Source organism: Leucopleurus acutus (assembly GCF_964270905.1).
Source record: "Leucopleurus acutus genome assembly, chromosome: 9".
NCBI lineage: Eukaryota > Metazoa > Chordata > Mammalia > Artiodactyla > Delphinidae > Leucopleurus > Leucopleurus acutus.
In genome coordinates, this window is record NC_139144.1 from 95404464 (window position 1) to 95421923 (window position 17460).

Genomic DNA, 17460 nt, shown 5'->3' on the forward strand with positions numbered 1-17460 from the left:
GGCCGAGGTTGAGCTAGAATGTTGAGGGCACCTTGAATCCTGCTTTCCTCTCCTGGAGAGAAGTTTAGACTCTCTTACACTATTCCCTACACCCTGGAAGGACTGTGCTGTCTGGAGAGTTATGACTTTTTAACTTAATGGAACAAATTTTTGTTCACAATTTTCAATCAAGTTGTCTCAAATCTTAGATTCGACCATTTCCTCTTCGTTATCTATAAACAGAGATTTTATATCATGATCTCTTACTATGTCCAATGTTTGCCCATGTCAGTGGGATCCATTATAAAATCTCAAGGTATACAGACTGGGTCTGCTTAATTTTTTTGTAAAGCACCTAAGATAGCTATGCATAAACATGAAAGCTATAATAAGCACTTTTTGAGGATGCTGTTTAGGGCACTTAAGAAATGTTAAAAAACATATATAAACAAAATGTTTTTTAGAGTTGACTCATTTTACGTATATTTCCGGTTCTAAGAACGTTTCCACTTTGGACAAGAAAGTAAGTCTCCAAAGAAAGCTAGAGTTAAGATAGTTACAGACCCAGAAGCACAGAAGGAGTGAAAGGTACATACTGCCCTAGCCACTCTGCTCCCAGCAGCAGGCTTCAGGAAAGAAAAAACCTGGATTTTAAAGTCTATAGAAGGGAGTGGAAGGTTGGCACTGCTCTCTATGAGGGCAAGTATGGAAATACAAAGACCTCCAAGATAAGTCAGAACCCAACTTCTACATAATCAATCCATCCAAGCTACTCAGTACATAGTTCTGAAAGATCAGAATGGTGAAACCTACTTCAATAAGCAGCAATTAGAATAAGTAAGTAAATAAATATCTTAGCAGGAAAATTAATGCAAGTTCAACACAAGCTAATAATGTGACACGGTCACTGGCAGGAAAGAGTTACCATAGCAGACCTGATATGTACCCTTAACAAGGCCTACTTGAAAGGCTGGCCCCTGGAAACTTGGATCTTGGGAGGGTTCCCATCATTCCCTGCTAAGAGTGGCTCCCTGTACCTAAACTGTCTGTCCAAACAATATGGTTTGTGCTGAACACCTGCTCTCCTTATGGGAATGTGGAATTTTCATATGTGCCAGGCAGAGGGTGCCTACATGACTAGCCCCAGTAAAAACCCTGTCACCAAGTCTCTAATGGGCTTCCCTAGTAGACAACATCTCACCGGAGCTGTCATGACTTGCTGCTGGAAAAATTAAGCACATCCATATTATTGCACTGGAAAGGGACTCTTGGAAGGTTTTGCCTGCTTTCCTCTAGACCGTACCCTATGTGCTTTTCCCTTTGCTGACTCTGCTCGGTATGCTTCACTGTAATAAACCATAGTTTTGAGTCATATGCTGAGTCCTATGAGTCCCCCTAGTGAATCATCAAACCTGGGGGTGGCACTGGGGATCTCCAACCCAGTCACCTAAAAAACAAAGGCTGTATAACCAGAAATTCAGTGCCTAAATCAAATCCTATTATTCTATATATTGGTCAGCCTGTACCTGAAAGAGCATATTTAGTGCTCTGTGTCACTAAACTACAGCCGAAGGAGCAGGGATGTTTTGCCTCAACATGAGAAATTTAGGGAGACGGATTTTCCTCAAATATTTAACAGGCTGTCCTACAGCACAAATCAACTTAGTATGCACGGCCCAGGATAAAACCTAAGATCAAAATTAAACAGCAGAACACTCTTACCTCACTATAAGAAAGAACTTCCTAATAATGAGAGTTAAATAAAAATGTAATCGTCCACCTAGAAAACAGGGAGTTTCTTCTCCCTGAAGTATTAAAGCAGAAGCTAGGTGGTCATCTGTCAATAATGACAAAGAAGGATTCTATACCATTTGAGAGGTTAGGGCATATGATCTCTCTAAGGCCACTTCACCTTGAGGGTCTGTGACGAGTCAGTTAATGATCATTCAGACATAGTTACCGTGCACACAACACTGGTCAAGGCTCCGTCAAGAAATGTAGCTGTGGGCTTCCCTGGTGGCGCAGTGGTTGAGAGTCCGCCTGCCGATGCAGGGGACACGGGTTCGTGCACCGGTCCGGGTACGTTACCGTGCACACAACACTGGTCAAGGCTCCGTCAAGAAATGTAGCTGTCTAGTCTTAATAGTCTCCCTTTTAAAAGTCCTTGATTAAAAAAAAAAGTCCCTGATAACTTCAATTCCAGAAAAATTGTTCAAGAGCATTTCCACTACAATGTCAGCTCCATGAGGACAGGCTCTTTTCTTTTTTTAATCCTCTAGGCTTTTATTGATTGACTGATTGATTGATTGTATCCTCAGTGCAAGACAGACTGAATAAGCAATTGACTGAATAACTTATTTAAACTTCAGGGTATATTCATATAACCTTCGAATCTCTGTCAATTTTGAATTGGTCCAAATAGGGGAAAAAATTTTTAAGAAATAAAAATGCGGGGCTTCCCTGGTGGTGCAGTGGTTAAGAATCCCCCTGCCAATGCAGGGGACACGGGTTCGAGCCCTGGTCCAGGAAGATCCCACATGCCACGGAACAACTAAGCCCCTGCGCCACAACTACTGAGCCTGCGCTCTAGAGTCCATGAGCCACAACTACTGAGCCCGTGGGCCACAACTACTGAAGCCCATGTGCCTAGAGCCCGTGCTCAGCAACAAGAGAAGCCACTGCAATGAGAAGCCTGCGCGCCACAACGAAGCCCCCACTCACCGCAACTAGAGAAAGCGCACGTGCAGCAACAAAGACCCAACGCAGCCAAAAATAAATAAATATTTTAAAAAGTGCAAAGCATATTAACATATACCTATAATTCCACATAAGTAGAGCTCAAACAACATAGTAAAGTTTGACAGGTATGGATTTTTGTATTGAGATATGGCATCATAAAGAATAGCATCTCCAGGACTTCCCCGGTGGCGCAGTGCTTAAGAATCCGCCTGCCAATGCAGGGAACACGCATTCGAGTCCTGGTCCGGGAAGATCCCACATGCTGCGGAGCAACTAAGCCCGTGCACCACAACTACTGAGCCTGCGCTGTAGAGCCCGTGAGCCACAACTACTGAAGCCGCCGAGCCTAGAGCCCATGCTCCACAACAAGAGAAGCCACCGCAATGAGAAGCCCGTGCACCACAATGAAGAGTAGCCCCCACTTCCCGCAACTAGAGAAGGCCTGCACGCAGCAATGAAGACCCAACACAGCCAAAAATAAATAAATTTATTTAAAAAAAAGAAGAGCATCTCCATTCCAAATAGTCATCAAAGAATTTACTTGGTCCAAAATGAATATAAGAGGGAATTCCCTGGAGGTCCAGTGGCTAGGACTCGGCACTTTCACTGCCAGGGCCTGGATTCAATCCCTGGTCGGGGAACTAAGATCCCGCAAGCCACACGGCACAGCCAAAGAACAAAAACAAAACAAACAAACAAAAATGAATATAAAACTGGATACAGACTCCCTGACTTCAAGTCACTTAAACAAGATAAAAACAAGTGAAATGATTATAAAGTACATAAGTACCTCGACATTAAACTATGTAATATGCAGTGCATATTACAGTGCACAGTTCAGGAGGGGAAAAAAAATCAGCAGAAGCTGGGAAAAAAATTTGATAGAAAAAGTGGCATTTTATCTTGACACAAAGGAAAAAGCAAAATTTAGATGGGTGTAAGGAAGGTGAAAGATCATACAAAAGAATACAGGCAAAATCTCAAAGGCAGAAATGAGCATGGTACTTGTGAAACTCGATGAAAAAACCAGCCTAGCCAGAATTGTGTGATTTCAAAACAGTGAGAAATAAGTTGGTTGAAATGGTAAAACAGACCTGAATCAGGGCAAGCTAAGAAATCAGGCAGAATAGTTTGGATTTTATGCCATAGGAAATAGTAAGCCATCCTAAGGATGAATGAAACAAAACAGAACTTAGAAGAATTTATGGGTGGGCGTGGTTCCCTTCTTAAATCCACCCCAGCATTTCGTTCCGCTTACCTCTACAGGCAGTTCAATTGACTTGTTAAAAGCACTTGGGGTCCACTGCTTAGAGATACTGACTTTGACATTGCTAAATGTTTTTCTTGACGCGTGGAGCAACGAGTAACTACAAAAGAGAGAAGAAAGACAGCTGAATGAAAGAAAAACAGATTCAATAAAATCACAGATATATTCCCATTTGTTTTATACAACTTGGAATTCTTCTTTTAAAAAAGAGAAATTCAGAAAGAAAGAGAGAGAGAGGGAAAGAGGGAGGGAAGGAACTGCTTTATAAGAACTATCCACTGGGGGCTTCCCTGGTGGCGCAGTGGTTGAGAGTCCGCCTGCCGATGCAGGGGACGCGGGTTCGTGCCCCGGTCCGGGAAGATCCCACATGCCGCGGAGCGGCTGGGCCCGTGAGCCATGGCCGCTGAGCCTGCGCGTCCGGAGCCTGTGCTCCGCAACGGGAGAGGCCACAACAGTGAGAGGCCCGCGTACCGCAAAAAAAAAAAAAAAAAAAAAGAACTATCCACTGAAACAGTCTCTGCTAAGCAAAGAAACAACTGACTTGTCTTCTTCAGTATGAGCCCCCATGTTCACTCATAACATGTCTCTGGACCTAGAAGATGGAGATGTGATGGACTGCAACCCCTTTAAATCATGATTGCAGTTCTGTAAAGGATTTTAAGTCTTTACCAACCACTGGCCACTCATTGCACTAGCCATTCAGTGGCTTTTTACTTGGGGCCTGTCTTTTCCTCATACTGTTGCCTCCCTCAACCCCTCACAAATGGATTTCCCCTAAAGCAAGCATCCAAAATTACCTATCAACTCTTACATAATTAGAAAACCATTTTCCTAGTTTCTGCCTTAAAAAAAAAACAACCATCATCATCATTTGCGGTGGCTTCAATAAAGATTAATTATAAATAAAATGTATTCAGAAGAAGTAATCAAAATAGTTGAGTCACAGGGTTATGAAAAACGTGCCCTTAACACCAAAGAGCCTGGCTGAAGTCATCTATAGACCACTAAAGAGAGCCACTGAAGGCCACTGAGTCAGACATGGACGATTCTTCAGTCACACTGACTGGTCAGGCTCTCACACGGGTGACCGAAGTTCCTCAAAGAGGTCTCCTACCATCTTTACTGCTCAAGGAGGCATAGAGCATTCCCTGAATACACACATCCTTTGTTCGCAAGCTCCTGGTTTTAACAATTAAAGGACTTTATGTTAGAGCAAGGTTTTTCAATCACAGCAGTATTGATATTTTGGGCCCCCCAAATTGTCTATTGTGGGGGGCTGTCCCGTGCACTGCAGGATGTTTAGCAGCATCCCTGGTCCCAACCCACTAGATCCAAGTAGCACCCCTTCCCCCAGCGTGACAACTAAAAATGTCTCCAGACATTGCCAAATATAGGCAAGACAACCCTCGAGAACCACTGTATTAGAGCTATCATAAAGTACTGCAGAAGGACTAGCTGGTCCAGCTCATGATTAGCCCAGGCCAATCACTGCATTAAGCACTTGACATGCAATAAATAGCTCCTGCAAAAGGAAAACAAGGACAAGAACAACAAGAGAAGAGTTTCAGTGGTCCACTTACCTGAAGAAGGTGAGCAGGAACACCACCACATGATGATGGCTGAACTGGGAGAGCAGAGCTCCTCTTTGAAAAATATTTGGCCAGGCCATGTTCCTCCTGACCTTCCTTCTCACCTTGACCTTAAAGTCTGGACAGTGAATGGTTTACATCATTTCTTCTTTCTGGAAAAACAAAACACATTATTAACATTACTCATAATAGGCATATTATCCAAAAACAGAATTATTTAGACTTACAACCTGTCACTGTATAATCAGGCCTAGGAAAAAAAAATTACGTGGATTAGTTGACACCAAAAAACTAGATTGATAATTATGTTTTATAGCTATTAACTAGTCCTTTAAAAAGAAATCCTTGGGGCTTCCCTGGTGGCGCAGTGGTTAAGAATCCGCCTGCCTATGCAGGGGACACGGGTTTGAGCCCTGGTCGGGGAAGATCTCACATGCCGCAGAGCAACTAAGCCCATGCTCCACAACTACTGAGCCAGCGCTCCAGAGCCCGCAAGCCACAACTACTGAAGCCCGCGCACCTAGAGCCGGTGCTCCGCAACAAGAGAAGCCACCGCAATGAGAAGCCCGTGCACCACAACGAAGAGCAGCCCCCACTCGAAGAGTAGCCCCAGCTCGCCACAACTAGAGAAAGCCTGCACGCAGCAACAAAGACCCAACACAGGCAATAAATAAATAAATAAATAAATAAATTTATTATTTAAAAAAAAAAGAAATCCTTGATGAAAGATTACCTCCTAACAGAACGAACTCTCATACAAACTGATAAGAAAACCACTAATTCTGACTGGAAAATGAGCAACGGAAATGAACAGACAACTCAGAAGAAATGAAATGGCTATTAAACTTATCAAATAAGAGTTCCAATCTCATTAGAACATAAGAAATGCTAATTATGGTAACAAAAAAAGTTTGCATAGTTAAAAAAGACTGTGCTCAATGCAGCTCAAGGTCTAATGATCCTGAACTCTCATACACTTGCTGATGGAAGCGAAAAGTAACACAATTTTATAGGAAGACGATCCGGCCATATGAATTGAGAGCCTTTGACACAAAAATTCAATTTCCAGGGATTTATTCCTAAAGAAATACAAGATGCATTCAGCTCTATACACAAGGGTAGTTTTCACAAAAAGTCGGAAGAACTCTCTTATATGAAGAAATGAACTTTGTGCCAGTCATAAAGGAATAGGGGAAAGAGACAGGGCCACACCTCTGCCATCTCTTTCCACTTCCTCTCACCTCTCCTCTGTCCTCTCGGAAAGCCACATCCACACTCTGACACCAAGACTAATGAAGCATAAAGTAAGCACCTACACTTAATGTCTCCAGGTATGAGTCTGCAGAAACAACCTAAATATGCAATAAGAGGGGAATAATTAAACAAATTATGGTATATCCAAATGGCTGAATATTTTATCATTTGACATGATGATTAAGACTTTATAATAACATGAGTAAATGGCAAGTGAAACGTGTAGGATATGACTTATAATCAACTGAACTCTACATTTACATAATATTTACAAGTAAACAGGAAATATATAGTTCTCTCTAGGCAGCGGGATTATGGGTAATTTTACTTTTCTATATATTTTCCTAAAAATTCTACAATAAACATGTATATTACTTTTATAATCAGGAGGGAAAACATCCACAGCATTGTAAAAGTCCTATAGTTTATCTGCATATTAGGAAAAAATAAAATTAAATTAACAGGGGCTTCGCTGGTGGTGCAGTGGTTAAGAATCCGCCTGCCAATGCAAGGGACATGGGTTCAAGCCCTGGGAAGATCCCACATGCTGCAGAGCAACTAAGCCCGTGCACCACAACTACTGAGCCCGTGCTCTAGAGCCTGCGTGCCACAACTACTGAGCTCATGTGCCACCACTACTGAAGCCTGGACGCCTAGAGCCCGTGCTCCGCAACAAGAGAAGCCACCACAATGAGAAGCCCATGCACCACAACGAAAAGTAGCTCCTGCTCGCCGCAACTAGAGAAAGCCTGCGTGCAGCAACGACGACCCGACGCAGCCAAAAACAAATAAATTAAAAACAAAAACAGGGCTTCCCTGGTGGTGCAGTGGTTGAGAATCCACCTGCCGATGCAGGGGACACAGGTTCGTGCCCCGGTCTGGGAAGATGCCGCGGAGTGGCTGGGCCCGTGAGCCATGGCCGTTGAGCCTGCGCGTCCGGAGCCTGTGCTCCGTAACGGGAGAGGCCACAACAGTGAGAGGCCCGTGTACCGCAAAAAAAAAAGCTTTAAAAAAAATTAAATTAACAAAATACCTTGTATGATAAACATACTACAATAGTAGTCAAGGTAGGAGACAAACTCAAAAGCTTCCAGCACTAAAATTAGTGAATCACAGGACTTTGCCCAAGGCTGTGTTCCCTGTAACTGCTATTTATACCTGTTCTCTATCACAATTTATACTACTGACTGGTAGATGAACCCAAAACCTTAAATGCTGAGAGACCCAGCTGAAAGGCCATTCTTTTTGTTTGTTTGTTTGTTTGTTTTTGCAGTACACAGGCCTCTCACTGTTGTGGCCTCTCCCGTTGTGGAGCACAGGCTCCGGACGCGCAGGCTCAGCGGCCATGGCTCACGGGCCCAGCCGCTCCGCGGCATGTGGGATCCTCCCGGACTGGGGCACGAACCCATGTCCCCTGCATCGGCAGGCGGACTCTCAACCACTGCGCCACCAGGGAAGCCCTGAAAGGCCATTCTTGAAACTTTTGGATAAAAGATACAAAGTTGAGATGGTTAAAGTTATATGAACATTATAGCTGATTCACTTACTGGCTGTGAGCCCTTGGACACATCAATCTCTCTGAAGCACAGACTGTCATGTGTAAAATGGCCTATCTCTTCTGAGACCAAAATAAACAATGCATGTAAGGTATTAAGATAATTATTTTAGCCACTGATCTGCCCAGGGTTAATCCCACATCAGGAGAATATAGTTAATTTCACATAATCATTCTCCTTGAAAAATGTTAAAACAAAATTATGAGCCAAGTAAGACAACAAATTTCCACTCACAAAATGTAAATAAACTTTCTGTCTGTAATTCCAGGAAGTTACAAACCTGAGAGCTACTAGTGTTACTGCTAAATTTACCTCTATCCCCCAAATTAAACATGACACCCAAGTGAAACAACTCAAAGTTTTAACCATTCTTTATAAATCATAGCTCTTTGACCTGAACACACTCACAACTCAAAACACTGTACTGAATACTTCAGAAAAGGTTGTGGGTTATGAAATTCTATAATTAATTAGGTAAGAGAATAATTCCAAAAATGTATGCTCCAACAGATTGGAATTACTTGCTTTGGCAATAATGGTTGTGGATTTCAGGCCTGTACAGTTACATTAATGGTGCTAAGTGACTACCAAGCTGTTTGAGACCATCTGGATTTAGTTTCTAAATAAACCACCTTTTCCTTAGCTACAGTGACAGGGAAGAAAATGCTTAATAAGTTCAATGGGAAAAGAGTTTAAACATTCATCTGATGTTGGCAGAATGCCATTTAAAATGAATACTATTATAACATCTGGTCCTATATAATTATAATCATTAATAATAATACCTTGCATTTATATGTCCTACATCACAGAAGTGATTTCTGATCATCTGTGAGCTCTGGAGCCCTGCAGAAGCACAGAGTTTTTGCCAAGTCCAACTCTATTAAGCACATCCTACTTTTAGACCATTTTCTTTCCGGCTCTGAATACAGACTGAAGAAATGTCTAACATTTTTCAAGCGTATGTAAATGCTGTTATAATTAATAAAGCCAAAATTCATTTTAAGTGTTTCTGAATAGAAGCTTGTCATTTAGTATTTTCTTAATCCATGGATACTAAATATACAACTGTCATGTGAGAACAAGAATGACCTTAAAAAAAAAAACTTATAAAAAGTAAGATCCCTGCCATCAAAAAGGATGCAGAACCATTGAGCCTTATTCTACTTTTCAAGACTAGTTCATGATCATTAACTCATCTGACTTGTAAGAAGCTTTCTGAGATCCTATAAGATCACCCACACAATATACTTTCCAGGATGAACACTCCATATTGTGTGATGGAGGCTAAATAAAAAGATGGCTTCACACGTGACACGCCCAGGCAGAGGGCAATCTCCCCCTTATAAACACTGCCTTGGAATATAAAACATTCCCCAAATTTCACTTTCCATACATATTTAGAGTTCATTCCAACTCAAAATAGTAAGATTTAAAGCTGTCTTGTAGGGACTTCCCTGGTGGCGCAGTGGTTAAGAATCCGCCTGCCAATGCAGGGGACACGGGTTCAATCCCTGGTCCAGGAAGATCCCACATGCTGTGAAGCAACTAGGCCCATGCGCCACAACTACGGAGCCTGCGCTCCAGAGCCCGTGCTCCAGAGCCCGCGAGCCACAACTACTGAAGCCTAGACGCCTAGAGCCCATGCTCCGCAACAAGAGAAGCCACCGCAATGAGAAGCCCACGCACCGCAACAAAGAGTAGCCCTGGCTCACCGCAACTAGAGAAAGCCCATGCACAGCAACGAAGACCCAACGCAGCCCAAAATTAATTAATTATTTAAAAATAATAAATAAATAAAGTTGTCTCGTATTATGAACACTTTGGGGGAAACAGACTGCGGAGTGGAAAGGGGAGAGACTGGCAGAAAGGAGATCACCTGCCACCTCCATTTCATCGGACCCATCCTCACCCGACCCCCACTGGAAAGAAATGCTCTCTGGAAATGGAGAGAAGCAGTTAATCTACTTCTCCATACTATGACCCTGTTCTGCGAGTCTTGCCTTTCCTACCCTGGCGGACTCCTGCCTGCCCCCAGATAACACTGCTTCCTCTGGGGTCTCTCAGCGAGAAGCAATCTTCCTTTTCACAACCACTCTTCCTCCTTGCGAGACCCCAGCTTCTCCGAAGCTCCTGGGCCTCGCTGCCCACTGCCCTTCACAGCCGTTGTCTCCTGGTCACCTGCTGTCCCCCCTCTGCTCTGTCTCATGTCAACACCCAGATGGGTCCTCTTCCCACCAATCTTTTCCTCTATCCCACAAGCAAAACCCACTCCGTGGTCAAAACCTGGCCCGTGTCATCTACTAAGCAGTAAGTGCATCACCTCCCAAACTGCATTTCAAACATCTTGCTTTGTCTCCTTCCAGAAAACTGCTTACTTCATACTCCCCACTCCAAAGTCATTTTATCTCAGCAAGCTCCCAATTAGGTCACCTCCCCATTTCTTCCCTTCATCCATGACCCTCCTCCTGTCCTCATTCCCTTCTTTCCCAACTTAGAATCTGCACTATCTCCCTTATGGGCCTTTTTTTCCTCGCTTGCCTCTGGCCTCCTCCCCTGGGCCCAAGTGGTTGACTTTTGCCAGAGAAAAATCAAAGGAGCGGGCTGGTTTCACTTTTCAGATTCAAAACCACAAACCTCAAAGGGCATGCAGCTCTGCCCAGCAAGTCCACACTTGCCTAAGGACCTGCTTTCTCAACATCTAAGATAACCACTTACACTTCTCTCTCTAAACTTCCAAGATCTCTGTCCCCTTCATCTGGTACCATGGCTTTCTGCCTATGATTCCCAGAGCGCCAGCTCTAACTCAGACCCTCCAGGGCTCTCAGCGGCACAGCCAACCAACCACTTGAGAGCCCTCCTTGGAACTAAAAGACAATTCACAATTCTTCACTTCCTCCCTCCACACCCATTCGTCCCCAGCACTGCCCTCACAAGATGGTACCACTAAGGCAACTAACACTTAGCCCTCATTTCTCCTTTCCTCTCAGCTTCCACATCCAACCCATTACTAAATCCAGTCCTTTTCACCCCAAAATTCAGCCCAAATCCATCCTCTTCTCTCCATCCCCACAGCCACTACCAAGGTCAACCACCCACATCTTCTACCAAGCCTAGTGCAACAGCCTCCGGCAGGGTTTCACTATTTTACATCTAGCACACACACCAGCCCCCTGCTGCCCATCACTCTTCACGTATCAGCCAGAAACATATCTTAAAACATAAATCAGCTGTCATTCTTCTGCTTAAAATGCCTTCTTCACTGTTTCCTAAGACTCATATAAAACCACAAGAGTTTTGCCATGGCCTCCAAAACCTGTATGCAGTAGATGCTATACACATACGGTGGAAAGTTCAAAGGGTATATACACGGTGACACCTCCCTCCCTGTTCTCACGTCACCCGGGGTTCCTACCATTGCTTCTGCATTCTTGCAGAATGGTAGAAAGTTCAAAGGGTATATACACGGTGACACCTCCCTCTCTGTTCTCATGTCACCAGGGGCTCCTACCATTGCTTCTGCATTCTTATAGAATGGTAAAAAGTTCAAAGGGTATATACACAGTGACACCTCCCTCCCTGTTCTCATGTCACCAGGGGCTCCTACCATTGCTTCTGCATTCCTGCAGAATCTGCACCTGTGCGTGCATTCCAGGCGTAGCCCCACACTCACACATACACAAACGGGAGCATACAACACACACTATCCTGCACTATTTTTTCTCTTCCCTTATCAGAGGGTGGAGGTCCACCCCATCTGCACCTACAGAGCTGCCGCAGTCCAGTCTCCTGCGGGACATCTGGGTGGGTCCCAATCCTTTGCCGCTGTACACAGCGTGGGGCTAGCCGTTTCCTTCTCCTCTGTGCCCCCCTTGCTCCACCCCCCACCAGCATCACTCCTCCACACGGCTACCATCTCCCTAGCACCCAATCCCTTTCTTGCCCCTGAACACACCAAGCCCTTCCTTGCTTTGGGACTTCGCATTTGCTCTTCTGTTGTCTGACATGCTTTCCTCCTGGTTCTTTGCAAACGGCTTGCTCTTGCCTTTCCCTGGCTCAGCCTCAAGTGTCATCCACTAGAGTGGCTGCCTGGATCGTCCTATCTAAAATGGGCTCCCTCTGTTACTACCTCTCCCATCTCCATCTGCTTTTTCCCTTCACAGCATTTCTCCCAATCTCATTATCTGCTTTAATTGTTCACATGTTTATTGTTCATCTGTAAGTTCCACATCTGTCTTAACACCACAGCTATAACCCCAGGGCCTAGTAGAGCATTTAGAATGATCAGTAAAGATTTTCTGAATGAATGAATGCTTTGACTGATGGCTGACACTGAATGCTTTCAAAGTGCCAGGCCCTGTGCTAGGTACTTACCATGTGCCATTGCATTTAGTTCTCACCATATCTTACAGATAAAAAAATGGATTTTAGAAAGTAATATCTCTTAGGAGGTGAAAGGAGCATTCAAACCCAGACCTGACCCTAGACCCTACGTTATACTGTGTAAGAGGGAAGGTTAAAAGGTTAAAATATCCCAAGTTGGGTAAAACACAGTAATTAAAAATATCACACATTAAACATGGAAGTATAGATGCAGGATGGAAAAAAAGCACCTTATTAGTAACTGTGGTTCTCGCACACACTTAAATAAGAAGGGCAATTACTTCACTCCCTAGACTTCAGTTTTTATGTTTGCAAAGTAAAATGATTATGTATACTCAGTATAAAGAGGTAGGGGGAAAAGTACTAAATGGATAGTTGAGCTCACCTATTGTGACAGTTGTGCATTCTGTAATTTACACAAGTATCTTTTTTATCCCACATGACCTCATTTGAGGTCGTTTCCCTGTATCATGTAAATCCTTTTATTCGAAACTCAAGTCTTCCTGTAATTTGTCTCTCTTCTTAAATTGTTCCTTACCACAGATGTAAAATACCTAGCACTTTTCTGTAAAATTCTCTCAGGGTTCCCCAAACCACGTTCTTCCTACCTATTCTGAACATACTCCAAAGACAACAGTTTTCAAGATAAAAATCTTTCCCTCTCCTAGACAAAGGACTTATACTCAAGTTAATGGTCATTGCTCTGACATCTCCTAACCACTGGTGAACAAGACAAATCAGAACCTGAGGCAATGACTAATACACTGGATCCTGACAGCTAGTGAGCAACAAGACAGTGCACTGACTTTGAGCTTATGAAAGTATCATTTCAGGGTTATTTTCTGATGCAGAGACCAGATATCAAAGATTAATAGAAGATTGTCATCTGAAGCCACAACATGGCCCACACAAAGGCATGAAAGTTCCAGTTGGAATTCAAGACCCTCCACTTAACTTCTTTGAGTCTCAATTTCCTCACTGAAGATTAAATGAGACAATTTATCTAAGTACAGCACCTGGGGCTTCCCTCGTGACGCAGTGGTTAAGAATCCGCCTGCCAATGCAGGGGACATGGGTTCGAGCCCTAATCCGGGAAGATCGCACATGCCGCGGAGCAACTAAGCCCGTGCGCCACAACTCCTGAGCCTGTGCTCTAGAGTCCGTGCTCTGCAACCAGAGAAGCCAATGCAATGAGAAGCCCGCGCACCGCAACGAAGAGTAGCTCCCACTCGCCGCAACTAGAGAAAAGCCCGCACCCATCAATGAAGACACAACGCAGACAAAAATAATTTTTTAAAAAAGACCCAACGCAGCCAAAAATAAATTAACTTAGTAAGTAAGTACAGTGCCTGGCATACAGCAAACATTCAACAAATGGGAAAAAAAAGAATTCAACCATCAAAACGCTGAAGAAAGAAGGTGGCCATTAAAAATCATATTTTGCTCACCCCAGGAACTCCCTACAATCCTTTCAGTAAGTTATCAGGAGATCGCCTAGTTTCTGGAAACACCAAAAACCGTGTGGACACGTTCCCATAATCCCGTGAGACGTGAGAATAAACAGACCACATCGTGCACACAAGAATACTGAGTTAATGACGAAAAAGCGATCAGATAAATTCCTGACCGAGACCGTGGTAGTTACCAAAAGGCAAAGCCCAGTTATTCCACTAAGACCCTTCTCCCTCTGTGGCCTCACTACATCCTCTCCAAAAGCCTGCCCGCCCTACCTGTGAGGTACCCTTCCACCTGGTCTAGACGACAAACCCTTTTCTTGCACAGGCGCCCCCGCCACCGCCCTGGCGTGGGGCCCGGCCGCCGGCTCTCCCCGGAGGCCCTCCCGACCCTCCCGCTCCCCTCCGCTACGGTACTCGCCGGCCCGCTACGGTACTCCGCCGGTCCCGGAGCACCTGGGCGCCGAGGAGCCAGGCCCAGCGTGGACGGAACGAGGGGTGGCCGGCCTTGCCCGCGGCGCCACACCCACCGGCCGCCACCTTCTGCCTCTCCGCCCCGTCCCCTCGTCGCCTGGAAGCTCCTCGGACCTGCCCTCGCCTGCGTCGCCCCTCACCCCCGCCCCAAGCCGGGTTCCGGCCCTTCTCGGCTCGGGCCCGGCGCGTCGCCGCTCGCGCACCCGAGTCCGCAGTAGCAGTCGCACTCCGGCCGGCCGACAGCTCCTCTCGCTCCGCCACGCCCGCAAGCTTGCGACTCCCACCGCCACCTCACCGGCGCCGCCGCGGCCAGGGTTTCCGGGCATTCACGTGACCCGTCGGTACCCGAGGCATGGTGGGAGTTGTAGTCCGACCGCGCGGCTTTACCTGAGGGCCACTGGGCAGGGAGGGGAAGGAGAGGGGGAGGGGAGGGGACTGGAAGAGAGGGAGGAGAGGGAGGAGAGGGAGGAGAGGGAGGGGAGGGGAGGGACAGGGGTGGGACAGGGGAGGGGTGGGGAGGGGGAGTGTCGGCTTCCAGACGGCGCCAGAGGCCTGGGTGGACCCGGCAGCTCCGAGGGGGAAGTGGGGGTCGGAGGGACGGACACCAGCCAGGACTGTTAGGAAAGAAGCAGTGCGGGAGAGAGAAGATATAATCTGGGAAAAAATTATGTATATATAAATCATCTTTTTTTAAAAAAAACCTTTATTCTGCATTTTGTTTTGAGAGAAAGAAGCGCGCTGCTAGGTGTGCTACTGACCTGCCATGAGGGCATAAGCTTTAAATTTTTGTTGAATTAAATACAGTTGCCCATAAGGACAGGGTTATTAGTCTGTCGGTATAATTCACTGTTGTACATCCCACCCCCATCACCCAAACAAATAAATGAGTGTTAAGATCCTGGCAACCTCAAGCAAAAACTGAAGTCCTCCAATAAAGATGTAAAAAAAACAAAAACTGAAGGCCTTACAACACACGACTCTGAACAAGGGTCTTTTGCCCTCCCGGGCTCTCTTTCAACTGCTAGGGGGAAAATAAATAAATAAGTCTTTCAACTCGGAAAACCTGTCCACAAAGATAGCAGATTAGAAAACAGTTTTATTATTGAATACGCTTTGAATCAGACTGTGACGCACATCACAGGCAACGCGCTAAGAGGTAACAAAGGAAGAAAGGAATCTCCCCCTTACATTGCCAGGCAGACACTACCCACTCCAGGCAAGTTCTCAGATAATCACTACTCAAGTGAGAGGACTCGACTGGACCTTATGTCACAAATATTTCTCCTAACTTTATCATGGTCACTGTGGAGACCACCGGAGTTGGCTTATCCAGAGAACTTCTCACACCTTTAGGACAAACAAACTTTTCACACCTTTAGGACAGGAGATGGTTTTGCAAATTGGAGCAAGGCCCCCACGGAAGTTAGCCTCCCATCCTGCCACAGGAACTGGGAGTTAGGGGCAATAGCTCCCTGGATGTTTGAATTTCGAAAGATGGCTCCCAGGTCCCGGAGGAAACATTCCAGAGTTGTGAGACCGGCAGAGGTTATTTAGCCATTCTAAAGATATACATATATTCGAAAAGGACAGAAATTTTGAAAGAAAAAGGAGGGAGGGGGGTCCTCTTCCCTTATTTTCAACAGGGAGAATTAAGTCTCTTATTTTTAATTTGTATTTGCCTTTACACAATGCACGGGTAGTTTTGTTTCCAGTCATCAGAGGGTGTGGCTGGGGAAATGTGATATTATGGGGAGCAACCATAAATCAACCAGACCAGGCGTTTCACACTTATTATAAAAAACAAATTGTGGACAATTATTCAACTTTAAAAGAATGAAATTATGACACATGCTACAACATGGATGAACCCTGAAAACATTAAACTAAGTGAGATAAGCCAGGCACAAAAGGACACTTACTGTATGATTCCACTTGTATGAGGTAAGTAGGGTAATCAAATTCATTGAGACAGAAAGTAGAATAATGGCTACCAAGGGCTGGGGGGAGGGGAAATGGGAGTTATTGTTTAACAGGATATAGCGTTTCAGTTGGAGATGATGAAAAAGTTCTGGAGACGGATGGTGGTGATGGCTGCACAACAATGTGAATATATTTAAGACCACTGGATGATACACACAAAAATGGTTAAAATGGTAAACTGTATATATTGTGAGATATATGTGTGTATATGCACGTATGTATGTGTGTGTGTATAAGTATATGACCTGCATCACCACCACCCAGGTCAAGAATGCCTTCTTCCCCATAACCCAGGTTCTGCTCTTTGCACTTATAGTCAGCATTGATGGAGACGGTCGGGGTAGGGAAAAGCAGCATCTCTCCTTGACGTCCATAACCATTCGGGCATTTTACCATTCGAATTATACTTGCTCCCCAAGTGCGAAGTCTGAGTCAGCTGGGGTTTTTTTGGTTTGGGGTTCTTTTTTTCTTTATCAGTAATCATTACCAGAAGAAGAGAACATTTTGACACCTACCCTCACGGACACATCTCACGGGTTTTATTTCCCGCCCCGGCCCATACATTCGTCATGGATCTTGACCTACATTTCATTTTCAAGCCTCATATGCATGACTGTGGCTTTCAGAGCACAATCTGCAGGGCCTTCCCTGGTAGTCCAGTGGTTAGGACTCCACGCTTCCATTGCTGGGGGCACGGGTTCAATCCCTCATCAGGAAACTAAGATCCCGCATGCTGAATGTGAACTAGGATCCCACATGCTGCATGGCATGGGCAAAAAAATAAA

At 45.0% G+C, this 17460-nt stretch overlaps 1 protein-coding gene across 1 annotated transcript in view; it reads right to left on the reverse strand.

Moving 5' to 3' along the window:
- SLC37A3 (solute carrier family 37 member 3) overlaps positions 1-14954 on the reverse strand; it is a 45717-nt gene extending 30763 nt beyond the window's left edge. Inside the window, exons 1-3 of the mRNA XM_082846187.1 lie at positions 14899-14954; positions 5566-5726; positions 3977-4085 (exon numbers count right to left, since the gene is read on the reverse strand). Of these exons, the coding sequence (XP_082702313.1) occupies positions 3977-4085; positions 5566-5654 (198 nt within the window). The 5' untranslated portion in view covers positions 5655-5726; positions 14899-14954. The remainder of the gene's footprint in view (positions 1-3976; positions 4086-5565; positions 5727-14898) is intronic.
- Positions 14955-17460: the final 2506 nt, after the last annotated feature.